Source organism: Diplodia corticola (genome assembly GCF_001883845.1).
Source record: "Diplodia corticola strain CBS 112549 chromosome Unknown scaffold60, whole genome shotgun sequence".
NCBI lineage: Eukaryota > Fungi > Ascomycota > Dothideomycetes > Botryosphaeriales > Botryosphaeriaceae > Diplodia > Diplodia corticola.
In genome coordinates, this window is record NW_017971539.1 from 104,388 (window position 1) to 129,499 (window position 25,112).

The 25,112-nt window shown below is 57.2% G+C and overlaps 10 protein-coding genes across 10 annotated transcripts; 6 read left to right on the forward strand and 4 right to left on the reverse strand.

The window, feature by feature from the left end:
• Window positions 1–1,497: 1,497 nt before the first annotated feature.
• Window positions 1,498–4,917, forward strand: BKCO1_6000032 (kinase-like protein; the record flags this gene model as incomplete). Its single annotated transcript, XM_020277696.1, has 1 exon — window positions 1,498–4,917. The coding sequence occupies one exon, from the start codon at window positions 1,498–1,500 to the stop codon at window positions 4,915–4,917; it is 3,420 nt and encodes a 1,139-aa protein (XP_020126757.1).
• A 2,094-nt stretch (window positions 4,918–7,011) lies between these two features.
• Window positions 7,012–7,500, reverse strand: BKCO1_6000033 (multidrug mfs transporter; the record flags this gene model as incomplete). Its single annotated transcript, XM_020277697.1, has 1 exon — window positions 7,012–7,500. One exon carries the CDS (start codon window positions 7,498–7,500, stop codon window positions 7,012–7,014), a length of 489 nt encoding a protein of 162 aa, XP_020126758.1.
• Window positions 7,501–8,930: 1,430 nt separating this feature from the next.
• On the forward strand, window positions 8,931–12,388 carry BKCO1_6000034 (dna polymerase delta catalytic subunit; the record flags this gene model as incomplete). The annotated part of the gene is made up of 4 exons (XM_020277698.1): window positions 8,931–9,314; window positions 9,365–9,730; window positions 9,783–11,596; window positions 11,650–12,388. 4 exons carry the CDS (start codon window positions 8,931–8,933, stop codon window positions 12,386–12,388), a joined length of 3,303 nt encoding a protein of 1,100 aa, XP_020126752.1.
• Window positions 12,389–12,720: 332 nt separating this feature from the next.
• BKCO1_6000035 (cop9 signalosome complex subunit 5) lies at window positions 12,721–14,009 on the forward strand (the record flags this gene model as incomplete). Its single annotated transcript, XM_020277699.1, has 2 exons — window positions 12,721–12,844; window positions 12,922–14,009. 2 exons carry the CDS (start codon window positions 12,721–12,723, stop codon window positions 14,007–14,009), a joined length of 1,212 nt encoding a protein of 403 aa, XP_020126753.1.
• A 791-nt stretch (window positions 14,010–14,800) lies between these two features.
• Window positions 14,801–15,421, reverse strand: BKCO1_6000036 (cell wall galactomanno protein; the record flags this gene model as incomplete). The annotated part of the gene is made up of 1 exon (XM_020277700.1): window positions 14,801–15,421. One exon carries the CDS (start codon window positions 15,419–15,421, stop codon window positions 14,801–14,803), a length of 621 nt encoding a protein of 206 aa, XP_020126754.1.
• A 1,223-nt stretch (window positions 15,422–16,644) lies between these two features.
• On the forward strand, window positions 16,645–17,783 carry BKCO1_6000037 (uncharacterized protein; the record flags this gene model as incomplete). Its single annotated transcript, XM_020277701.1, has 2 exons — window positions 16,645–16,732; window positions 16,909–17,783. The coding sequence occupies 2 exons, from the start codon at window positions 16,645–16,647 to the stop codon at window positions 17,781–17,783; spliced, it is 963 nt and encodes a 320-aa protein (XP_020126749.1).
• Window positions 17,784–18,256: 473 nt separating this feature from the next.
• On the reverse strand, window positions 18,257–20,098 carry BKCO1_6000038 (glutamyl-trna synthetase; the record flags this gene model as incomplete). Its single annotated transcript, XM_020277702.1, has 4 exons — window positions 18,257–18,865; window positions 18,921–19,636; window positions 19,689–19,761; window positions 19,817–20,098. 4 exons carry the CDS (start codon window positions 20,096–20,098, stop codon window positions 18,257–18,259), a joined length of 1,680 nt encoding a protein of 559 aa, XP_020126750.1.
• Window positions 20,099–20,393: 295 nt separating this feature from the next.
• BKCO1_6000039 (autophagy protein) lies at window positions 20,394–21,212 on the forward strand (the record flags this gene model as incomplete). Its single annotated transcript, XM_020277703.1, has 2 exons — window positions 20,394–20,484; window positions 20,593–21,212. The coding sequence occupies 2 exons, from the start codon at window positions 20,394–20,396 to the stop codon at window positions 21,210–21,212; spliced, it is 711 nt and encodes a 236-aa protein (XP_020126751.1).
• A 578-nt stretch (window positions 21,213–21,790) lies between these two features.
• BKCO1_6000040 (uncharacterized protein) lies at window positions 21,791–23,282 on the reverse strand (the record flags this gene model as incomplete). Its single annotated transcript, XM_020277705.1, has 4 exons — window positions 21,791–22,533; window positions 22,603–23,065; window positions 23,146–23,204; window positions 23,252–23,282. 4 exons carry the CDS (start codon window positions 23,280–23,282, stop codon window positions 21,791–21,793), a joined length of 1,296 nt encoding a protein of 431 aa, XP_020126742.1.
• Window positions 23,283–24,234: 952 nt separating this feature from the next.
• Window positions 24,235–25,068, forward strand: BKCO1_6000041 (mitochondrial 54s ribosomal protein 6; the record flags this gene model as incomplete). Its single annotated transcript, XM_020277706.1, has 1 exon — window positions 24,235–25,068. One exon carries the CDS (start codon window positions 24,235–24,237, stop codon window positions 25,066–25,068), a length of 834 nt encoding a protein of 277 aa, XP_020126741.1.
• Between the last annotated feature and the right edge of the window lie 44 nt (window positions 25,069–25,112).

Below are 25,112 nucleotides of genomic sequence, written 5' to 3' on the forward strand. Positions count from 1 at the left end.
GGAGTACCTACTTGGTCGGGAAAGAAAGGTGTTTGGATCAGTGAAGGTTTTTATTCTTTTTTCATCCATCTTTTTTCTTCTTCTTGATCAAAAAGACTTGGTGTGGCTTGCGTTATTTTTTGGATAGACACGAAGCGAGTAAAGAGCTGAAGACCATTTGGACCGATTTTTGCGGAGAGGCCGGAAGTAAGCATCGAAGACACGCCCACTATTTTTTGCTGCCTCGGGATGAAGCTTACGCCATTTGTACAATAAACCTCATTTCTTTTCTTTTTTCATCTTATATAGTTGTATGTACGTATAACATGTACGTATGAAACGGAGGAAAAAGAGATAATAATGCCATCTAAGAAAAATTAATCAAAGAAGATACTATCTATTGCGTTATTCGCTTGAGCTACGTGATGGACGCTTTTGAGATAAGACTGCGGTTCTGAGTTCACTGCGAACATGCTAGTTGGACGCCGCGCAGACGGTTGTGTTCTCTGGATTGGAATATCACAGCAGGTTGCAAAAGAACAGAGCCAACTCACGTCCATCTTATTGGAAGCTCTATGCGCAGCGGCTTCAAGTTCCTGACTATGCTGCAATACCTCTGCCAATTTGTTCGCTCATGCCTCACTATTTCGACTGTGGCGGCAACCAGTGTCGTTCAGAGTAGAGTTTCGGGAGCCAGCCCAGCCGCAAGGTGAGGGAACAAAGGTTGGCTAACACTGTTAGCATCTATTGTTGCCACATAAAGTCACACCAGGATGCCTAGCGGCCATGATTCACGAGCAGTGCCGATTAGATGACCGCGACAAGGATGAGAATCGTAGTGGTAGGGAAGATATTACGAGTTGCGGCGGCGGACAGCTTCGGTATGTGACCGCCGCGTGCTCGCAGCTTCCACAGAACAAATTGACGCGCCCGCGTGCTTGCCTAATTTGCCGTTTGTGTGACGCTGAGCGCGAAGGACTGCGTATATAAGGGCGCGCGCTTCACTCATCTTGCGCTCCTCACCCTCGACTCCACTTCAACAACATCCACGAACGCAAGCTCTATCTTCCAATCCCAGACATTTCGGCGGTGCTGCCGTCGATCAGGACCCTCGTGCGCTGCGCTTCGCCCCGAAGGGCGCAGCGGAGCTTCGTGATCGTCCACGGCGACAGTCTGCACCGTACCGCTTCTGGAAGATCTCACTTTACGACCAGCCCAGCCTCTTGCATCGGGTCAGCCTGCGCTCAGATCTTCTGACTCATCAGCGCGGCCCATCGCGCATGAGGTTCGTCCCGTCTCGCGCCCGACGTGACTCTAACACACTTCTTGAACGACTCCAGGCTCAGCAGACAGCACAGTCTTAACACTTGCATCACCTCCGCGCCGCTCGAGCTAAACACAAGATCAACGCAGCTTCAGATCGTGTCGGGTTTTAAAGCAACCCATACTTCATCCTTCTTCCATTTCTCTTCTGTAAGTCACCCACACCTACTATACCAAACGCATTTCCTCATTCAAATGTTTGGTCCCAAGCTTGAGGTCCATGCTACCGACCATGGCAGCACCGACAGCAACTCCTCTATCGAGCGCCTCAAGGGCATCAGCTTCAGTCTATTCGACAAGATCTCCAGCATGGAGGACGCGACAGTGCCCTCGGATTCGGCGGTTGCGGCGTCGTCTTGTGCTTCGGGGCTTCCGGAGTACAACATCAGCACAATCGACTTCGCGAATGCCGCTGCCACGCCCAGCACCAGGGCGTCATTCAACATCACGTCGACACCCACGACGACGTCTTCTAAGCTGAAGCGCCGTCACCAGGTGATGGACAGGGTCAAGCGCGTGCTTTCAATCAGCACGCTGAGAGGCAGCCGGTCGACATCGATGCGCGGCACCAATAGTAGCAGCAGCACTGGCCTTCTTGGTGCCGGCACCAGTGACACGTCGGTCGAGGGCGACACGCCTCCTCGCGCCTTGCCTTTGTCGAGCGTCCCAACGGTTGCCATCACGACGCCTACGTCGGATGGTAGTAACACTGGCTCACGGACGGCGTCGATGCGCACCATTCATCGTCTCAACCCGCTGTTCCTTTCTCCACGCAGCGCGAGGACGCGTGCCAGGTCGCCGCACTATCGTAGGAGCATGTCCCCGAGCCCTTCTCCCAGAGCCGGCTTTCCCAGGCGCATGAGCAGCTTGAGGCACAGTAATGAGTTTCCGTTCAATCCAAACTCGCCGAATCCACGCACCGACGACTCTCACCTGTACCAGAGCAGCCCGACGTCTCCCGTCAGCGAAAGGAGCAGGCTCCCGGTGCCGCCGCCATTTCAGTCCCCCGGAGGAGCAGCCTCGTCGCCAGCTCTCGTTGCCAACAGCAGCACTGCAGGCTCGCCACTGAACAAGCCTCTTCCCCTGCTTCCACAGAGGGAGGCATCGGCATTGCCCATCTCCGTCACGCCCTCGGCCGCCGACGACGTCTTCTTCGATGCGACGGCCCCATCGACGGCGGCTCCAAGCTGGCCGTTGCCCACTGACCGCCAATCCGTCTACGGCACCGAACTGACGCACCCGCCCCAGCACAGTCCGCCGCTCCCGCCCATGCCCGCTTCGCGCCCAGTTCCCAGCAACTCTCCGGCGGCGGGCCCGATTGCCGACCCTCCCACGGCTGCCGCCGAGGCCAAGGCAGGCGACGCCACCAACACGGACAACGGCGGCAGCAGCATCGGCGACAGTCCGACTCTCGTCTTCAACTCCAGCGCCGCGACGCCCAGCTTCCCCGCCATGGCCGCCCGCGGCCGCGTCCCTTCGGGCTCGAGCGACCTGTCCATGTACGGCTTTCACTATTACTCCCCGCTGGACGAACGCGTGCTGGACGCCCGACTGACCCAGATCCGCACGACGCTCGGTGCAGGTGGGAACGTTGACGACCACAACGAGGATAATGGCAACATGGACAACGGTGGTGGCACTCACTCTTCGAGCAGCTCTGCGTCTCCGAAGGCGGTCATCGGCAACTGCTTCGTGTCCCCCGACGACGACGACGCCGATGCCGAAGAGGATCTCATTGCGCCGTTGCTGCCGCAGAACAGGTTCGCGGGTCAGCGGGCCAACAGCATCAACCGCGATAGCGTGGCATCGGTGATGACGGATGCGACGGGCATGTCGTTCGTCACGGCGTTCGAGGGCGTTGACGACGATGACGAGGATGACGAGGATGATGTCGTCGAGGAGATGGAGGTCGAGGAAGGTGCAGCCGGAACGAGCTCGGGCCACTGGCTGCCGCTTCTTTCACCCGCAAACGAGAGGCTTGCCCATGACATCGACGACGACGACGACGATGCTGAGGCTGACATCACGCTCGTTCCTGCCGCTCGGGAAGAGGAGTCTGACGTGGAAATGGCCGGGGACGAGGCCGAGTTCGAGCCGGATACTTTCCAGATCGTCTCCAGGGATGGCAAGAACACTACTGTCATGGCCGACCTCGACACCGCCGAGGAAGCTTCTTCCGACGATGATTCCGCCGACTGCTCTGATCACAGCGGCGCCGTCGGTGACTCTTTTTCCTCCAAAGAGTCCATTGACCTTTCCGAGCCTCTTTACCTTTCCCACGCTAGTCCGCCGGAGCTCTCCACTGAGCTGGCTAAGGGCAAGGTGATCTGGGAGTACAACCCTTGGTCGACCAGCTATGACCCCAAGTGGACTGCCGAACCTGACGTCGAAGCTATCAGGAACATTGCCCGAATCCACTACAAGATTTTGGAATTGCCCAACGACAACGTCACTGTCGAGTTCCTCGCTGAAGGCTCGTTTAACAAGGCCTACACAGTCACCAGCACCGACAACGTCACCGGCGCTCTGCACGAGTGCATCTTCCGTTGCTATCTTCCGATCGCTCCTTGGTACAAGCTCCAGAGCGAGGTTGCTACCATGGAGTTCATTCGTAGGACCACCACCATCCCCGTTCCCAGGGTCTTCGCCTTTGATTCCTCCATGGAGAACCCCTTCGGACTGGAGTGGATGCTGATGGAGAAGATCAACGGCCGAAGCTACGACGGCCTTGAGAACCAGATTCCGTTCGACACCAAAGTCAAGCTCTACCGCCAAGCTGCCGAGTGGATCGATCAACTTTCCAGACTCAAGTTCGACAGCATCGGTGCCCTCTACCATGACTGGAGCCGGTCTTTGGCTGCAAAGAGCTCCTACAAGGTCGGCCCTCTTTGCACAACAGACTTCATCGTCGATCTCCGCCTTGACTATGCCATCAACCGCGGTCCCTTCACCACCTTCGAGCAGTACTACCAGGCCCACATCAGCTACACTCACCACGAAGCCATCGACCCACGCCACAAAGAGCGTGTCGAAGCCTGCAACAAGCAGGAGGAAATGAAGGCAGCCGGAGAGGAGATCGCCAAAAAGGTCCCCGAGACCAACTACACCCTAGACGCTCTCTCCCGCATCCCCAAGCTCTGCCTCGCACTGCAGAGCGTCCTCCCCACCGCTCTCAGCGGCAAGCACCTCGGCCCCGCCTCCACCCGCCTCCACCACTTCGACATCGCCAAGCGCAACATCCTCGTCGACACCGACGGCAACGCCCTGGCCCTGACCGGCTGGGAGACGTCCTGCATCACCTCCCCCGACAACATCCCCCGCTACCCGCCGCTCGTCAACGCGGACGACGTGCGCGAGCCGCCGCCGCCGTGGGATGAGGGCGACGAGGGCAAGGATGAGGAGCGCCTGCAGGAGGAGAAGAAGGCCTGGGAGGAGAGGCTGTTGAGAGACGCGTTCGATTGCCGGCTCAAGGAGCTGGCTTCTCCGCACCTCGAGGCCGGTCGTGGTGATGGTGCTGAGCTGGTGGAGCTGAAGACGATCGTCGGCGCGCTTGACAGCTGGGACGACTTTTCTTTCGTGGAGCGCATGCGTGAGAAGATGCGCAGGATTTTCTGAGATTCTGACGGACGAGGTTGCAATTTTGCTGTAGGGAGCCTAGGTTTCGGAGGCTTTTTCACGATTTTCGACGGGGGTTTCACAGGACAGGCCTTGATGGGCTTGCTTTTAACCATTTTCGACAGGCTTCACCCACCTTGATGGGCTTGCTTTGATTTTGCTGATACACTTTTCTTTCCTTTTCTGTTTACACACTGGCCTCTATGGACTCCTGTGCTGGGTTCAGCACCACTGAGATGGCCGTTCAGGGAGCAGGTTTATGGTAGCTTCTGTGTCCCTTTACAGTGACGACTGGTCGCGAGTGGACCAAGTAGCTTCACTGATTCGATTCTCATATGTTGTTGTTAGTGCTTTAGATAAAGAACAAAATCGAAAACCCTTTTGCTAAACATCTCATTCATTGCATACAAGTAATAGACGTATGACAAACTTGAAATTCGTATTTTGAATATATCTTGCATGTGACGTCTCCGCGCCGAGAGTTTCTCAAGCACAACCGTTGAAATGTGCTTTACGAATTTGAACGACCAGAAGGTATACTTGAATTTTCCCAAAGAAAAAAGAACTACCATTGATCATATCCGTACAGAGACTGTATTAGAAAGGACAACGTTGAGAAGATCTTATTACCATCCTGTTTTCATACTTTGCCCTGCCTTTACCGGGATCCTCGTAAACCTACCGCATATTTTTCGGGCCAAGTGGGAACCCTGTTACGAATCGATAGTAAATTGACATTTAGCTACGTTCTATTTACGAAAAGTTTTTGATAGGAAAGAGAAGAAGGTAAAGGAGAAGGCCTGCTTTAATAATAAAGTAGGCGGTGGAAGAAACGAGTTTCGCCGAAATAAGTGAACTGGTAATTCGTACGAATCCAACATACCCCGTAGCAACAACCTCTAGAAAGGTCCCGCCGAAAGTCCCGCTCCACTTAAGAAGGCGCGAACATAGTAGGCGACGGAACAAATTGGCATACGGCGACTATTTGTGCCCGCAGTTAAAGTAGATGTTCCGACGTAGATGTAGGTTAATTATACATGCTTTCTCATAATGGAGGTGAAGAAAAAAACCAAAGGTAAACGCAAGGTTTAGAAAAATTTAAATGTTTCCAGATATATGATCCCAATATCCACGAGAGACGTAGGTGGAGTCGACTTCATTCTGCACCTCCTGTGCGAATTCAGCCACTTCCACCTCCGACCAATCATTCCATCGAGGACAAGAGAATGAAAGAAGAGAGAGAGAGAGAGAAAAAAAAAGAGAGAGATGAGGTCCATATAAGCACGTCTCTTTAGCTTCGTGCCAGTCTGATGGGGGCGCGCGGTGAGGCTGTGCAAATAAGATCGGGGACCCATCCTCAAGCGAAGCCCTTGTTTTTCCACCGCCCCACCCCCGCATCAGAAGACGTGTTCAACCGGCGGGAGCGCCCGCTGACAGGATGCATCATGATCTGTAAGCCGTGGAGCCTTTTGGTCTCTACGCTAGAATGGCGGGACTGGATTGAGGTGTTCCGGCTGCCTGGGTCTTTGGTTGGTGGCTGTTCACCTCCGGATCAAGGGGGACAGGGTCCCGATAGCATGCTTATGTGAGAAGGAGTTGTCAGGTAGCCTGTAGCGAAGGAATATCACACATTGTAAGTTACATATGGGTAGTTCGTCGCTCGGAGATATCATTGTTGCGAAGTGTTTCTGTTAGTGCAGTAATTGGTCGGTGCCAAGACCTGATGCTGAGAACCACATGAAGCCTCCATGACAAAGCGCCTGCGTAAGCACTGTAAGCACGACACTCGCAAAAAGTCACTAGGTGTATGCTGCTAAAGATCGTAGTTGTATTAACATGATAGTAGTGACCGTGATGGAAGATGCCGCGAAATGCGGCACTACACGCTTCTCAGTAGCGAGTGGTATCTTTTAATTTAATGAAATGGCCTGCTTGCCCGACCGCCTGAGACACGAGAAAAAAAAGTAAAGAAGACAAGCTTCGAAAAACATCTCGTCGTAATACTAGAGGTCGACTCATAGTGGGATAAGTCATGTCGATCAATAGCACCTGGTTTTCTTGTTAACCATACTCCGAAAACGGTTCAGACAAAGCTTACCCAGCCGAATGCTGTACGGAAACATTGCATCGCCCCCCTCTTCCCCTGATTACCGCGATGTATACAGTGTTGGGAAATCGCCGCTGGATCAAGTGCGAGCTTCCGTTGAAAGTGGCATTAAACGTTTCGATGGCGGTGCCGAGAATTAGACCGCCAAGCTCTTGTTGCGCCGACCGCTCCAGGACACTGTGGAAACCCTTGGGTTCCAGAGCAAAGTAATGCGAAGCGAGACGGAAGCAAGCGAGACGGAAGCAAGCGAGGGGGAGGGGGATGACGGTCTTCCAGAGGAAGAAGAGTATGGTGAGACCAAGAATAATGTAGACGACGGCCTTTTCCCAAAACTCCATGACGTAGAGGCCATAGGTGACTTCGAAGCGGTAGAAAAAATCCTTGGTGCTCTGCTTGGCGGCGACAACGAAGCCGGAGCGGTAGGAGGGCTTGACGGGCGGCTCCATTACCCAGCTGTCCTTGGTGGCGAAGTCCATGGTGATATCAGGTAAGAAGCAACGGGAAATATCCAAAAGCACAGGACACTAAAACTTGATCAGTCAAGCACTGGGGGAGAAACGAGGGGCACTATGATGAAATCATTGACCTTCACACAGCAGAAACCTATCAAAAGATATCCGAAGAGTAAAACTCAACACTGGAAATCGGGCGGAACACAGTGAAGAGAGGAAGTGAGAGCGGACCTGGGACCATGAAATAGAGGCTGACGGCGCATCGGCCACATGCGAACGACGGCAGGTGTGATGGATAAAGATTTGGTCATGGCAGCGATGGGGAGCAATTGCCTAGCTGGTTCCATGGAGCAGCTCGGACATAGACGGCGCGGGCTTCTATGCTGCAATAAGCATTGGCGGGAGCTTGCCGCTGAGCCTGTAGCCGGCACCATGCCTTATCGGTGCATGGGCAATCTCAGGCGCAAACACTATTGGGTCTTGGTCAGCACGCTCGGTGATGTTCGGTGAGATATGTGAGTGCAGTCTCTGTTCCGGGAGTTCCGCTGGGGAGCATTCCCACGTCATTGAAGCCTGAGGCCTTGTCCCGCGGCATGCGGCTCGCCCGAGATTCGCGCTGGGGGTGGTGTGAGGCGAGCGATGCGAAAGCACTTCTGCATCGGAGTTGGTAGTCGGCATCGACCTTTGGCGAAAAAGACGCGCCTGCTCTTTCCCCAGCAGCAGGGATGGTGGGTGGTGGGTGCTGGTCGTGCACAGGGTCTGAAGGAGCAAAGTCGGCCTTCGGCTGTCACCCATGCCCAGTCCGCCCGAGCTTCGGCGTGTGCACGCTCAGCAGAGCAGCAAAACACAGCCTTTCGTTGCTGCCCGGCAAAGAGTGATGAGGCGGTTGTTCTGCTCTCCGCAACGGCGAGCGTCCACTTGGGCGACCACTACGCCAATGGCGCGCCCAACAACTGGCCCTCGCGTCCGCTATTTACAGGGGGGTCCTACTATGGCGGCGACGCTGGTGCATGCCGCTTGACTTCATGTTAGCTATTCGCGACTTCCCTACTGGGCAGTGAGCGGCGAGCGGCGGGTCATTCGGTTGGCGGCACCTTCCAACTCCGAGTATCAAGCGGCGGCGCTGATCCTGTTGCTGCTCATTGAGTTGGCGGTACGTTGCTTCTGATCGTGGATGAATCGCACTAGTGATGTGAAGGGAATCTCCCGGCCTGCGGCCTCTTGAGAAGTGTTTCTGTTGTGGCGAGGTGACGTGGGGAAGGCTGGGCTGACTCAAGCAAACGCTTACATCACCCAGCTTTGAGTCATGCGTGGAAGCGACGCGTCCGTCGATTGAGAGGCGCGTCACCGCGACGCTCTCGCGACTGAACACGCTCGGCTCTGCCATTCTTTCAACCACCCGGCCGCACCCTCTGTCGACAAATGTGAGCTGCGGCTTCCCAAACCCTGCCACAATGCCCGCCGCAAGCCTTGCCCCAGCGAAACGCGTTTTGACCGAGACGACCAACGCTCGCCGCAACATTGCCGATTCCCCGCAGTCAGCAGCGAAGAAGCGCAAGCTCAACGCCAACCCCCTCAAAGCTCCCTCGAAGCCTGCCGGTGCAAATGTCATCGGCTCGAGCCAGCCGAAGAGCCGGTTCGAGGAGGAGCTGGAAAAACTCGGCGAGAACATTCAGGATCTGAAGAAGCTCAATGTCGAAAAGGATCAACAATGGGCGCGTCCGCCTTTGGACGACTTCGACCCAGCCACCCATGACTTGTGCTTTCAACAGATCGATGTCGAGGAGGGAACCCTCCACGGCGGTAGAGCTGCTGTGAAGCTCTATGGCGTTACTCAGGTAAGTCTTCTACCCCCGCCTCTCCCGCCCCGCTAACACCATGGCTCCAGACTGGCCATTCCGTCCTGCTTCACGTCACCGGCTTCATGCACTACCTATACGTTCCCGCTCCCGTGTCTTTCACACAAGCCGATTGCCAGCCTTTCAAAGCCTACCTCGAGTCCCAGATCGCCCAGCACCAGCCCGCTATCCATGCCGTGCAAATGACCATGAGGGAGAGCATCTACGGCTTCCAGGGTAACCAGAAGAGCCCCTACCTCAAGATTTCTGTAACGGAGCCAAAGTACATCAACAGGCTGCGCACAACAATTGAATCTGGAAATGCCAATTACAAGGGTCTCTGGAAGGCTTCGGATGGGTCCGTTTTGACCTTTGACAACCTACAATACGTGCTTCGCTTCATGGTAGATTGCAAGGTATGTGTTCCCCGAGTGGAATTCGCCGACCATCCTTCTTACGCATTGTTAGATCGCCGGCATGTCCTGGGTCGAGGCGAAGGCCGGTAAGTACCATATGATTGACCACAGGGAACGCCACTCGACCTCCCAGATCGAGGCCTACGTGCACTACCGTGATCTTATCTCATATCCCGCCGATGGAGAGTGGGCCAAGACGGCCCCCCTGCGTATCCTGTCCTTCGACATCGAATGTGCTGGCCGTAAAGGTATCTTCCCGGAACCTAACGTGGACCCCGTCATTCAGATCGCCAATGTCGTCCAGATCGCTGGAGCAGAGCAGCCATTCATCCGCAACGTCTTTTGCTTAGACACCTGCAACTTGATCGTGAATGCTCAAGTACTCGAGTACGATGCTGAGGACAAGATGCTGATGGGATGGAGAGACTTCCTGGAGAAGGTGGATCCGGACGTCATCATCGGCTACAACATTTCCAACTTCGATTTTCCCTACTTGCTTGATCGTGCCAAGCACTTGAAATGCGGGAAATTCCCGTACTGGTCGAGACTGAAAAACACCATGTCGGTGGCCAAAGAGACGAATTTTTCCAGCAAACAAATGGGTAACCGTGACACCAAGTCGACAAATACGAACGGCCGTCTTCAGCTTGACCTCCTCCAGCTGGTGCAGCGCGACTATCACCTCAGAAGTTATACACTCAACTCTGTTTGCGCCCATTTCCTCGGAGAGCAAAAAGAAGATGTGCATCATACAATGATCACGGAACTGTTCAACGGCGACGCCGACTCTAGGCGCCGTCTTGCAGTCTACTGCTTGAAGGATGCCTATCTCCCCATGAGGTTGCTCGATAAGCTCATGTGTTTGGTCAACTACACCGAAATGGCAAGGGTCACGGGAGTCCCCTTCAGCTTCCTCCTCTCTCGTGGCCAACAAGTCAAGTTCCTCAGTCAACTTTACCGGAAAGCTTTAGAGCACCAGTTGGTCATCCCCAATCTCCGCTCTGAGAGCTCCGAGGATCAATACGAAGGCGCCACGGTCATCGAACCCACTCGCGGCTACTACGAAGTTCCCATCGCCACGCTGGATTTTGCGTCGCTATACCCCAGTATTATCCAGGCGCACAACCTTTGTTACACTACTCTGTTGAACAAAACCTCGGTTGAGAAGCTGAATTTGAAGAAGGACGACGACTACATCGTCACTCCCAATGGCGACCTGTTTGCAACCACGAAGGTCCGCAAGGGCCTATTGACGCAAATTTTCGAGGAATTGCTCGGTGCAAGAAAGCAAGCAAAGAAGGAGATGGGAATGGAGGAGGATCCGTTCAAGAAAGCAATCCTTAACGGTCGTCAGCTGGCGTTGAAGATCAGCGCCAACAGTGTGTACGGTCTCACTGGCGCCACAAACGGCAAACTCCCCTGCTTGGCAATCGCGAGTAGTACAACGAGTTACGGCCGTCAGATGATTGAGAAGACAAAGGACGTGGTGGAACAACACTACACCATCGCAAACGGCTATTCTCACGATGCTCAGGTCATTTACGGTGACACAGATTCCGTCATGGTCAAGTTTGGCCCCAAGGATCTCGAATCGGCCATGAAGCTGGGTGAGGAAGCGGCCGCGTACGTTTCGTCGCATTTCATCAAGCCCATCAAGCTCGAGTTCGAGAAGGTGTACTTTCCCTATCTGCTCATCAACAAGAAGCGTTACGCTGGCCTCTACTGGACGAACCCGACCAAGTGGGACAAGATGGACACGAAGGGCATCGAGACGGTCCGGCGTGACAACTGCCGACTGGTGCAAACTGTCATCGAGACGTCGCTGCGCATGCTCTTGATCGACCGCGACGTCAACGGTGCGCAAGAGTAAGTGGAAGACCCACGACAGCTGGTCATGGCATGTCGCTAACGATTTCCAGTTTCGTCAAAGAGACAATCTCCGATCTGTTGCAGAACAAGATCGATATGTCGAATCTCGTGATCACAAAAGCTCTGGCCAAGTCAGACTACGCGGCGAAGCAGGCCCACGTTGAACTTGCCGAGCGGATGAAGAAGCGTGACGCGGGCTCGGCGCCGGCATTGGGAGACCGTGTTGCGTACGTCATATGCAAGGGAGCGGCTGACTCGAAGAACTACGAGAAGTCGGAGGATCCAATCTACGTGTTGGAGAACAACTTACCCATCGACACCAAGTACTACCTCGACAATCAGCTTGCCAAGCCACTCGGTAGGATTTTCGAGCCCATCCTTGGAGACAAGAAGGCGGCGTCGCTCTTGACGGGAGCGCATACGCGGAGCATCTCGGTTGCGGCACCTACGATGGGTGGTCTGATGAAGTTCGCGAAGAAGACGGCGACGTGCATGGGATGCAAGAAGCCCATGACCAGCGCCCACGAGCGTGACGGGGCGGTGTGCGAGGACTGCCGGCCGCGTTTCAGCGAACTGTATCAAAAGACGCTGTCCAAAGTCAGCGATCTGGAGGTCCGTTTCGCCAGGCTGTGGACGCAGTGCCAGCGGTGCCAGGGAAGCATGCACAACGAGGTCATCTGCAGCAGCAGAGATTGCCCCATCTTCTACATGCGCATGAAAGCCAAGAAGGACGTCGAGGACGTGGGCAAGGAGCTGGTGCGCTTCGACAAGGATGCGGTATTATGGTAAAGGGAATGGTTGCGTTTACGAGCATCGCTTATTTTGCATGCTACTCCTTGCCGGGTACCGAAATGTGGACACCTCAACGTGAGGCAGAGCTGTGAGTCTGACGGTTTATGGGAGCAGATTTCAAGAGAGGAAAAAAGTCTTCTCAAGGCGTTCAGAACAGGATCCGGAGTTTTCAATAGTCTTTGCATCAAGATACCGAGAATGACAATGGAGTGTTTTCAGGGCTGAAGAAGTCATCTGCTGCTACGTAGGCAATATGCGGTATGAGCTAGAAAAAGCCGCGCTGTGATTGGCTACAAGCAAGAGCTCTGGCTGTTTGGCGGGTTTGCACCATGGCGATAAGCGATAAAGCTCTAGGCTACTGTCCCACCCGGGCAACGACATCACCTCCCCTCAACATCCAACTCGCACTCTTGCCACATCGCGCCATCATGGAGCAAGCCATGAAGAGCTGGGGTAGGCCTCCCCCCCACAGTCCCAATTCCCGTCCACAACGAGCAGCAAAGCATCTGACAAAAGCCGTCTCGCCGCAGAGTTGGAAAACTCCATCAAGCTCGTCGACCCCACGCGCGACGCGCTCTACAACTACGACGCGGACGCGCAAAAGGCGCTCGGCAACGCGAAGCCGTGGAAGGGCGACCCGCACCACTTCCAGCACGTGCGCATCAGCGCGGTGGCGATGCTCAAGATGGTGATGCACGCGCGGGCGGGGGGCGCCATCGAGGTCATGGGCATCATGCTGGGCTACGTGCGCGAGGCGACGTTCGTCGTGACGGACGCGCTGCGCCTGCCGGTCGAGGGCACCGAGACGCGCGTCAACGCCCAGGACGAGGCCAACGAGTACCTCGTGCAGTACCTCGAGCGCGCGCGCGACGCCGGCCAGCTCGAGAACGCCGTCGGCTGGTACCACAGCCACCCCGGCTACGGCTGCTGGCTGTCGGGCATCGACGTCGGCACCCAGGCCACGCAGCAGACGTTTGGCGACCCCTTCCTCGCCGTCGTCATCGACCCCGACCGCACCGTCTCGGCCGGCAAGGTCGAGATCGGCGCGTTCCGCACCTATCCCGAGGGCTACAAGCCCGAAGCGGCCATGGGCGGCGGCGGCGGTGCGTCTTCATCGTCGGCGTCCAACGGCGACGGCTTCCAGACGATCCCGCTGGGCAAGATCGAGGACTTTGGCGCGCACTCGGACCGGTACTACGCGCTGGAGGTGTCGCACTACAAGAGCACGCTCGACTCGCGCATCCTCGAGAGCCTGTGGAACAAGTACTGGGTCGGCACGCTGTCGAGCTCGCCGCTGCTGACGAACCGCGACTACGTCACCAACCAGATCGCCGACCTGGCCCGGAAAGTGCACGAGGCGGAGCTGGCCCGCAACGGGTTCGGCATGGGCCTCGTCGGCAAGCTGAAGAGCGAGCGCGCCAACACGGGCGAGGACGAGCGGCTGGAGAAGCTGGCGCGGGCGGCGGCCAAGATCACGCAGGAGGAGCGGACGGGCTTGTTGGCGGCAGAGGTCAAGGAGAAGGTCTTTGTGGGACGGTCGCTGGCTGATAGTGCTGCTGCTGCTGCTGCTCCCGCTGCGGTACAAGGAGATGATGGCGATACCGAGATGAAGGCTTGAGCTAGATGGAAGAAGGGGAGGCCGACCTTTTTTTTCCCCCGAGCATGCGGGAATTCAAGACGATGGATGGAGGAATGATCACACATTTTACGGCTACGAGACATTTTGCTTTGCATGGCATGGCCAGGCGTTGAAGATGGAAATGGGGTTTTGCTGGCTTTTTATTTCATTTTTCTTTTTTCCCCTCTATATCCGAAAAGCCGGTGGTGAGGGGGGACGTATGATGCTGGTTACGAGTACGAATCCAAGACACGTTGAACTTCCTATAGAGACACCATACATTGGTTCGGCACTTGACTCTATGCATTTGCTTCAGGGACAGAACGGTCCTTTTAGGCTTGTTGCTGTGCGGCTGATGTAATGCGTATGACCATGGCAGAGTTTCAATGCTGTCGCTCCTGTAGTAAGTTTGCAAGGTGGCCTGCACCTAGTTGCCCGCGTTCTTTGCTGAAGAGGTATCGAAAACGCTAAACTTCTGAGAAATGTTTGATATCATGGGAGAGAATGTTCAAGCCAAATTAATCACCGAGCAAGCGGAGTGGCATGTACAACGTGTAAGTGCGTGATGCTCGTTGACACGACGGTGATCATTTGGTCAGTATATCAATATCGAAGCTCTATACGGTGCAGGGGCCCAGGCTTCAATATTCCTCAAATACATTCATATATATATATATCATTTCATAGAGCTCGAGCCCACATAAATGGTCGAGTGTCATCGACCGTCAATCAGAACATGCCTCATCATCCATCATCCCCCTTCCGCCAAAGCCGCCTCGGACCACCTACAACTACTCAAACGCGTCGACCCCGCTCTGAATGGCGTCGTGGATCGCGGCCACGACGCCCTCGCCCACGGCCGTCAGCGTCTCGTTCCCGGCGTACGCCTTGGCCAGCAGCGCCGCGCTGAACGTGTCGTGGTCGCTCAGCAGCAGCCGCAGGCTCGCGGCCACGACGCCCGTCATGCCCGCCGCCGCGAACGCGGCCCTCTTTCCCTCCAGCACCCGCACCGACGCCGGGATCGACACGGCGACGGTGGCGGCCGTGTGCTGGAAGACGCGCGCCGTGCCGGGCTCGTCGATGGGCGCGGCGAGTTCGGCGTCGGCGAAGCCCTTGCGGTTGGCGGCGTGGATGGCGGCGACGGTGGCGAGCACGGGGGCGCCTTGCAGGAGCGAGGTTAGGACGGTGCCGCCAGAGTAGGCCTGCGTCGCGCGCGTGTTGGCGAGGACGCCGGCGTGGATGGCGGTGATGTCTTGGATCAGGGTGTCGGCGGTGATGGTGGTGACGTCGCCGGCGCGCTTGGGGAGGAGGAGCTCATGGCGAGATGACGACGGCGGTACTAGTAATGGCGATGCGGCTGCGGCTGCGGCTGAGGCGGCGAGGAGCAGGGTGATTATTGGCGGGAAATGCATCGTGGAGGGATCTTGATATTGCGCAAATCTCGGTTCCGGGAGCACGAGGCATTGACGGGTTTTTTAATAGCAGACTCGCCTGCGCCCTCTTAAATATGAATGGTCTAAAATAGCCTGCCTTCTCTTCTTGAACGCCAGCCTCGGCAATTCTGGGGGATCGACACAGGAGAGATCCAGATCCAATATGGTGGCGGCGCTCATGGCTTGAAGCTAGAAGACGGGTTCCACTTTGGCCGTCACTACGGTGGTCAGAAGCTGGAATTGGAATTCGTGAGGCTCTGTTCGAGAAGGCGTCCCAGTTTTCTTTCGAACTGCGACGAAAAAGGCAATCGGATCGCGCCTGGTCCAAGCGCCACAATTGACTCGGGGGCACGGCCTCGTCAACGGTTCCGTGCTCGGATGTCTTTGAACGTTTGGGCGTTTGGACGGCCACATGGTCATCAATGCGAGAGGATCACCGGCTGAGCCCTCCGGGGGCGCCAGTGAAACCCCAAGAGGCGCCATGCGGCTATACGATCGTCTTTATGCCTGCCCACGCGTAAACGGCGGCCGGGCCGGCAGCCACACGCCGGGCAGGGGCAGGGCCCGGGTCAATTTTAAACTCGCCTACCGTGGCCGGGCTGACTGCTGCGACGGCAACGATCAACACCCGTCCCTTCGACGACGGCCGCGGGATTTTCGATGGCCTCGTCCTGGAGCCTGGACGCACCTGTGCGGGGCGGCAAGCAATCGCGATTACATCAAAGTTGCTGATCCCGCCGCCGGTGAACGCGGTGAAAGGGTGGGCGGGATGTTCTCCTGATCCGCACCCTTAAGGCCGGCCTGCTCCATGCTCATAGCGTCGTCCACCTGCGCCCCTCTCGCTCCCTCACCGTATTGCGCCGTTGTACAGCAGTCAAAGACGCCTGGGTCCCACTCGCTCCCCCCGTCTTCTGATCGATTTTTCCCTTTTTCTATCTCTCCCTCCCCTTCCTCTCCCCTTCTCATTTCCCCCCGCCGCAAATCAATCATTCTGCCTGTTTCCTTTCCCCGGACCAGCCCGTTCCAATCTGGGGGAGCAGTGTCGATAGTGCTGTGAGATCTGCAGCCCCGTCGACCTCGAGGCCTCTTTTGCATCTTGTCGTGACCTCTTCTTGCCGTACTTTTCAGCACTTTCGTCCGTGGCAGCACTTCTGCATCCCTCCTCCTGTTGCAGCGTGACTCAAAAACAAAACACGCTCATCATGAAGACTGCAACCGTCCTTCTCCTCGCTCTCTCCATCGCGAGCAGCGCCTCCGCCGCCGCCGTTGTCGACCCCAGCGCAAACACACGTGAGTAGAGCTCGAACAACTGTCCCCTATTCTCTTCATCCACGAAGTCAGAAGAAAAAAAAAGAAAACAAAAACACAGTGCACTCTCTCTCATCAGTGACGCCAAACTTCCAAGCTACAATCATGACTCGTCGGGTCACAAAAAAGGCAAAAAGGCTCACACATCGCTCAAACAGGCCGCATCGGACCGCCGGGCAGCGGCAACAACAGCTACAACAACACCCCTCGCTCACCCATTGCCGCCGCCGCCGCCGCCGCCCCTCCCGGCCCCTACAACGCCACATCCACGCCATCTCCCTCCTCCCCCGCCCACATCACCTCCCTCAAAGCCGCCTCGCGCCGCCGACCCTGGGGCGACTGGGGCAGCTCACGCAGCATGAAGCAGCGACGATCGAGCGACAGCTCCGACGACGACGACGACGACGTGGCCGCCTTCGTCGTGTCCTCCGGCCTGCTCAAGGGCACCGGCACCAAGAGCGGCAGCGCCAACGCCGGGAGCATCGACACTCCCAGCAACAGCAACAGCAACAGCAACGCCGAGAGCAACAACATCGGCACTACTAGCAACGACAACACCAACACCGTCAACCCCTCCGCCGCTACCACTGACAACAACAACGACGACGACGACTACGCCGCGCCCCGCCGCCGCCCAGGCGGGTGGCCGCACTTCCGCCTACCACGCTCTAGCTCATCTACTTCTGACGACGACGATGACGACAACAGCAAACCCACCTACACGCCCATCGCCACCTGGGCCGGCATCATCGTGGGCGCGTCGGCGGGGGCGTCGCTGCTGGCGGCGGGGCTGTACGCGGGCGTGGTGAAGCGGCGGCAGCGGAGCGCGAGCCGCGCGGAGCGGCAGGCGCTGTACGCCGAGAAGCGGGAGGAGGATGATCGGCGGGTCTGGGAGGGCGATGACGAGCATGATGTTGGGGATTGGGGCGTCGGGCATGGGACCAGGGCGGGCGAGGTGGTGGTTGGGGGGGATCCGGAGAAGGGGGGCGTGGTGGTGGAGGTGCAGGATTATAGGGGGGTTAGTAGGGGGTGAGGACCGGAAGAAGGGAAAGGAAGAAAGGAAGAAAGAAAGAAAGAAAAAGAAAAAGTGAAAATTGGGGGTGGAAGATTAGCTGGACGGGGAGGCGGCCTGAGAGTTTTGGGTAATTGGGGTCTTGGGATGAGAAACAGACAGTGGGGGAATAATAAAAGCGGGCAGGCGATGTGTGAGGTGCTTGTTGGCGAGCATCTCACGGAGGTGGAGTGAAAGGTAGGCGGAAAGTCGGAATATGTGACGTCCAGGACTGTCCTCACCAACGAGGAGCCTGGTAGTAATGTGTAACCCTCCCTCTTCGGAATAATGAAATCCAAACGATCATTCCAGCTCAATTCGTATACAGAAATATATATATTGTTACCAAACGAAATCCGGAAATGATGCAAGTGATTAGATGAAAATGAGCAAAGTAGTCCACCTTCACTTCCAATGATGTATACAGCTATGACTACAGCCAGTCTTGTGAATGACTATGCACAGACGTAGTTCATCATTCTCGCCAAACACTCGTCCCTCCCCAGCACCTCCATCATATCCGCAATGCCTGGGCCGTGCTCTCCATCTGCCAACGCCGTCCTGAGATGTTTGTATACATCTTTCTTCGCCTCTTTTACCACCGAAATATCCGGGTCCGAGTTTGGCTCTGTCCGAGCCTCCACCAACATATTCGCTGCATCATTAATGCACTCGTGCAAGGCCGCTGCCGTCCAATCTTCTGGAATGAACGCTTGCTCGAAGACTTGCTGGACCACATCTCTTTGAGACTCCGGGCAGCTAATCGAAGGCGTAAAGTCCGTGAAGAAGTATTCATGTTCGACCAGGAAGTCATGATGTTTCGTAAAGTTTTTGGCGTCTATCCGTAGCACTGCCGCAACGTAGTCCCTCAAGGGCGTGCTCTCGAGAAGGCGTTGACTGCATGAGATGGGATTCCCGCTTTCGAGCAGAGGCACTAACTGCTCTACTGTCTGGTCGAAGAAAGGGTCACCGGGGACCAGGCGCCGAAGCGAGTGTTGATGCTGTAGGTAATGCAGCTTATCGTCCGTGACAGTCGTGTTTCCCTTTGTGAATTTGACCGTAAACTGCATACACGGTCAGTGTTGTCAAGGCGATGATGACCCAAATGAGACGGCTTACGTTATCAATCAGTTCTTGCATAGACATCACATCGCTCCGATTTCTATGTGACCACCCCAGCAGAGCAACAAAATTGTTGACCACTTCGGGCAGGTAGCCATTCCTTCGGTACGACGCAACGTCAATGTCCATGTTCCTCTTGCTGAGCTTGTTCCCTTCCTCGTCCACAAGGAGGCCGACGTGAGCAAACGCTGGTGGCTCCCACCCAAACGCATTGTACATTGCCACGTGTCTCGGGGTAGACGGTAGCCACTCGGTGCCTCTGATGACGTGCGTGATTTTCATGTGGTGGTCGTCGACCACGTTGGCCAAGTGATAGGTAGGCAGCCCATCCGACTTCAGCACAATGGGATCATCGTAAGCGTCGTCAACCTTCTTCGTCGCTACTTTCGTGCCTTTTCCGCCCCTTCCCACCGTGCCGTAGACGAGGTCGGAAAACGACGGGTATTTGTCCGGAACGAGAAGCCGTACGACGTGCGCTTCGCCATTGGAAGCTCTGTCTTCTGCCTCTTCCTTCGGTATGTGCGCACATTTGCGGTCGTAGTCGGTTGGTAGCCCCAACTGGGCGCGGTGCTGAGCGAGGTCGTTCAGTCTTTCCGGTGTGCAGAAGCAGCGGTAGGCGTGGCCGGTCTCGAGCAGCTTCGTCGCATGGTCCTGATAGAGCTTCGTTCGTTCGGACTGCCGGTAGGGCCCATACGGGCCTTCGACCTCAGGACCTGTTGCTGTCAATACACTGCCTTGAGCATGCGGGCAGACCACAACACTCACCCTCGTCCCACTGCAAACCTGCCCATCTCAAGTCATCCAGCAGCCGTGCCTCTGCATCCGGAACGGTCCTTTTCTTCTTCCGTAAGCCAATTGCCCTCGCGGAACGGATGCGCCGAACTTCAACGGACCTGGTCTGTATCCTCTATTCTCAGCAGGAATTGGCCACCGGTGCGTTTGGCCAGAAGATAGTTGAAAAGCGCGGTCCGCAGGGAGCCCAGATGCAAGTATCCGGTGGGCGAGGGTGCGAATCGCGTCCTTGCAGGTCCGTCTGGCAACGCGTTCTTCTTCAGTGGCTTCTGGAGCGGCGCGTGGTTCGACTTGCGTCTAAGGGCTGCGCGCGACAACCGCAGGCAACACGACGTGCAAACAAAGTTGGCACGCCGCGGCGCCAACGATAGCAACAGCGCCATGGCTTGTGCGTCCGTGAATTGCGAATGGGAGAGAAGAATGACGGAGCTTCAGTGTCGTGTCAAAGCAGCTGGGAAAAACTCCGGCGGGAAGACGCGATCCCGGGAGCTGCACGCGCATCAGCACCCCACCGTGCGTCACGACCCCCCGGCCAGTGCCACCACCCCTCAGCCTGCTGCTGCTTGCTTGCTCGCTCGCACCCCGCCCAAAACAACTTCGCAACGAGCCATTCATGCCGCGCCGCATCCGCCACCACTGCCTCCTGCTCGCGCGCGCCCTCAAACCGCACCACCCACCATGACGTCGCCCGCCTGGCTGTCCGACTACTCCACCGCCCTGCGCGCCCGCGACCTCCGCGAGAAGGCGCAGGAGGCCCACATCAACGCCTGTACGTACATCCCGGCCCAGCAGCAAGTCCCTTGTCGCAGCTCACCTACCAACCCCCCTTAAAATAAATCTCCCGAATTAACGTCTTCCCCCCCGCCGCTCTGCACAGACACCAAGCTCGCCGACCGCACCGCTCGCCTCGAAGCCGAGCGCACCAACGCACCACCACCCCCGACACCGACCGCAGCCGCCTCCCCGCAGCAAGCGACAAAGAGCAAGCCCAGCCCCTCACGCTTCGGGCGGTCCAGCCCAGCCGCAGCCGCAACCGCAGCCCCGGACGCGGACCCGGCCAGCGGCATCGGCGGCGGTGGCAGCAGCGGCGCAGGTGGAGACGGAGGAGGCAACGGCGGAGCCCTCTCGCGGCTGCGGGCCGACCTGACCGCGACGCAGACGTCGCGGGCGACGCTTTCGACGCAGCTGGCGGGGGCGACGGACGCGCTCGCGGCGCTCAAGACGCGGGCGGCGCGCGACGAGAAGGCGCTGGGGGAGCTGCGGGCGGCGCGCGCGGCGCTGGAGCGCAAGCTGCGCGACCGCGAGAGCGAGATCAAGGGCAAGAACCGCCTCGTCGAGGAGGTGCAGGACGAGCTGGTCAGCGTCAACCTGCAGCTCAACATGGCCGAGCAGCGCAGCGAGGAGCTCGAGCGCGAGAACAAGGAGCTGGTCGACCGCTGGATGAAGTATAAGCGGGAGGAGGCGGAGAGGATCAATACGCAGTCGAACTGGCGGTGAATCACCGGTGTCTGGTCGATGGCGGCGGCGTTCCTTTTCGTGAGGACTGGGATTAGGGTGCTTTTTCTCGTTGGGACCTGGTGTGCTGGTTATGCTTTTTGGACGGTATTATGAAGTTTACTGTTCGATGAAGAGCTATCAATATCCCTGCATCTAACTGCAAGGGAAGTATGAGCGAAACTCGACAAGAGCTGCAACAAGCTCACGCTTGTGTGTTCATTCTTCGTACCGTTTATAACAACCGGCGATAGCATCGCAACTGATCCTGGTGCTCTCCAGACCAGAGTCCGCATTGATGAAGTGATATATCGATCTCAAGACCACCATGTATGAATGAAGATTACATGCTCAACCGCGTGCCGAGCGAAATGCTGAGTGTAGAGAATCGACAACTCCATCTCGATCCCTTGTCAAGATACCTCTCTGTAACCCAACTGACCGGCATGACCCTTTTTAAACCGCAACGAACCGGGAAATCTAATCCATCCAGAACCGCAAACGCCTCCCCGATGCAGCTTTCACTCGTTCCGGGGGCCCTACACCCTCCTAAAACCGCTGTTCGTGTTAATAACAAGCATTTACTGCGTAGCGCACTGAGGACCACCCTCCATGTCATCATCATCATCCTCCCAAGCGTTTGCGGCACGCGGGTCGTCCGAGTTGGCTCCGAAGTCATCCAGATCGACATCAGCCTCGAACTCGACGTCCTCGACGTCGTCAGCCTTAATCGCCGGCTCAGGTCCGGGGAGCAGCTCCCTGATCTTCTTCAGCGCGGCCTCGTCCTGAATGTAGCCGTCCTCGGGGAACTTGATCTGGACAACGAGGTACAGATCACCCCGAGCGTCGCTCTTCTTGATAGGCATGCCCTCACCAGGCACCTTGAACACCTCACCAGGCCGGAGGATCTTGCCCTGGGGCTGCTTGACATTGAGGGATATGCCGCGGTCGTCCAGGTGGGCCAGGACAACGCGGTGGAAGCCGGTCAGCGCCTCGGCGAGGGTGACGTGCAGGTCGGCGGCCAGGTCGGCGCCGGCGCGACGGAAGACGGGGTGCTCCTTCTCGACGAGCTCGAAGACGATGTCGCCGGGCTCTTGGTCGGGCTGCTGGTCGGCCTCGCCGGCGAGCACGATGCGCTCGCCCTCGCGGGCGCCGCGGGGGATGTAGAGCTCGAGGATCTTGCGCTTCTCGACGACGCGCTTGCCCTTGCACTTCTTGCACTTTTCCTTGTCCTTGAACACCTTGCCAGAGCCGCTGCAGTTGGCGCACTGGGTCGTGACTTGGCTGAGCATGCCGCCAATAGTCTGAATCCGAAGCGTCGAGCCTGGAAATGCGCGTCAGTTCAACTCCATGGAGGAGAGTATGCGTGCCCACTCGCACAGGGTAAACGAACCTTGGCCGGCGCATACCGAGCAGTCGTGCGGCTTCGCCTTGTCCTTTCCGCCCGAGCCCTTGCACGTCTCGCAGATGACGTTCTTAGTGCTCGCGAACCGCGTCGTCTTGCCCTTGTACAGCTCCTCCAGCGTGACCTCGTACTCTTGCACCTCGTCCTTGCCCTTGCGCGGCCGGCGTGGTCCTCCTCCGCCGCCCATCCCTCCCATTCCCGGCATGCCGCCCATGCCGCCGCCCATGCCGAACATCTGCGACAGCAGGTCGTCGAGGTCTACGTCGCCGCCGCCCATGCCGCCCGGACCGGGCCGGCTGCCGTCGAAGGCGGACATGCCGTGCATGTCGTATACCTCGCGCTTCTCGTCATCGAACAGGATTTCGTAGGCTTGGGAGACGGCCTTGAAACGGGCTTCGGCAGCCTCGCGCTCGTCCTCGGAAACTTTGTCGGGGTGTGAGGATAATGCGGCCTGTACGCGAGGAGGGAAAGATGAGTGATTCAGCGGCGAACTGTCTCCACGGCGGAAGAATAGTGTCCGTTGTTTCGTACCTTGTGGTAGGCCTTCTTGACTTCGGATTTGCTTGCGCCTCGCTCGATGCCGAGGACCTCTTTGCAAATTATTAAACGTATAAACGTAAGAAGTTTTAGATCTTACCGTAGAGGTCGGTTTCACCGGAGCCGCTCATTTCTGTGCAGTGGAGCAAAAGAGGTCAGCGAGTCTTGTCCCAACAGTGCGCGCAGTCTGCGCAATACGCAAGGCGGAACCCACTTATTTCGCGACGAGTTTGTGCGGGTACTCGATTATTTTTGGGGTGCGGAAGCTTCGGCAGAGAGAGTCGATGTCAGGAAAAGCAGTATGACCGACCCAAAAATTTGACGGCAGCTTGAAAAAGCTGTTGTGGCGGGGGAAAAAAGTTGTTGTTGCATCAGCGACAAACTTCCAGTACGGTTGCCTGTAAGAGGGTCCGCGCCAGCTAGCCAAAACGGCGACGGCTACTGCCCTCAGTATCCTACTACTTGACTTTCCCCCTTAGTATTTCTAATAATCTTTATGTCTACTTTGCGCACTATAATAACGCGTTCTATCGGGTCAGGGCCACCCGCACCACGCCATGTCCTCCCTCTCTGCATGCTACTACTACTACTGCTGCTGCCGCCGCTGTTATATTTAACCCGCTGTATCTTCTCGCCCCGCCCCTCCTAAATATACCTACGTCACTCCGGGCTGTGCGATAACTACTTAGTGTTTTCTCGGCGATTTACGTTTTTATTGCCACTACTAAGCAATTATATTTGATAAGGCCGCGGGCATACGTATTTAGCTAGGTAGGCTAGCTGGCGCGGACCCTCTTACAGGCAACCGTACTTGAAATGGCACGGACCAACCAGCGGCGGGAAGATTTCCCAAGTACCTCCGCACCATCTGCAACACCACCGGCACCGCAACTCCACAGCCCCCCATTCCCGCCATGGCAAGCAGAGGGGCAGCAGGCTCCCTGAGGGGCCTCGTCAACTCCGCCACCCGAACCAATCTTCAATGCTTCCGCAATGCCGTATGCCGCCAAACACTGTCGATACAGCTCTCGCCGCACAGCTAACCCGTCGACAACGCAGTCCGCGCCCTCGATAACACGCTCAATGGCAACCGAAGCCCCTCTCGAAAACGCATCCCCCTCCACCATCGCCACCGCCGCGGCCGCAATCCCGTCCATCACCACCACCGGCTCCACCATCCCCATCGCAAACCTCAACCTCTACTCGCCGCCCATCCCCGAGCACATCCGCCCGTCCACCGTGCCGACGACCATCTACCGCTTCCCGACCATGGAGCCGCTGCGCTTCCTCTCCTACCCGTCGTCGCACCTGCTGCTGCCGCTGCGGCGCGACATCCTGCACCGGGCCGTCGTCTACGAGGGGGACGCGACGCGGCAGGGGACGGCGTCGGTGAAATGGCGCGACGACGTGCACGGCAGCGGGCGCAAGATCCGGCCGCAGAAGGGCAGCGGCCGCGCGCGTCTGGGCGACCGCAAGAGCCCCATGCTGCGCGGCGGCGGCGTCGCCCACGGCCCGCACCCCCGCGACTTCGCGACCGCCCTGCCCCGCAAGATCTACGACCTCGCGTGGCGCACCGCGCTGTCGTACCGCTACCGTCGCGGCGAGCTGATCGTCGTCGAGGACGGCGCAGAGATTCCTGAGCCCACGGCCAAGTATCTCGCTGGCGTGTTCGAGCTTAATGGCTGGGGCAACAAGAATGGCAGGAGCTTGGTTGTGACGCAGGAGCCGAGGAAGAACTTGTGGGCGGCGATTGAGAATGCGGGACGGCACGGTGTGGTGAAGACGTGGATGGAGGTGGATGTCAAGAATCTGCTGGAGTTGGGCAGGCTGATTGTGGAGAAGAGCGCATTGGATCTGATCCTCGAGCATCACCAGACTGACCTTCAGAGGCCGAAGACTGGTATCCTGAAGGCATGAGATAGTGGCTTGGGCTTGTATTTTACAAGTCGGTATAGCGAGAA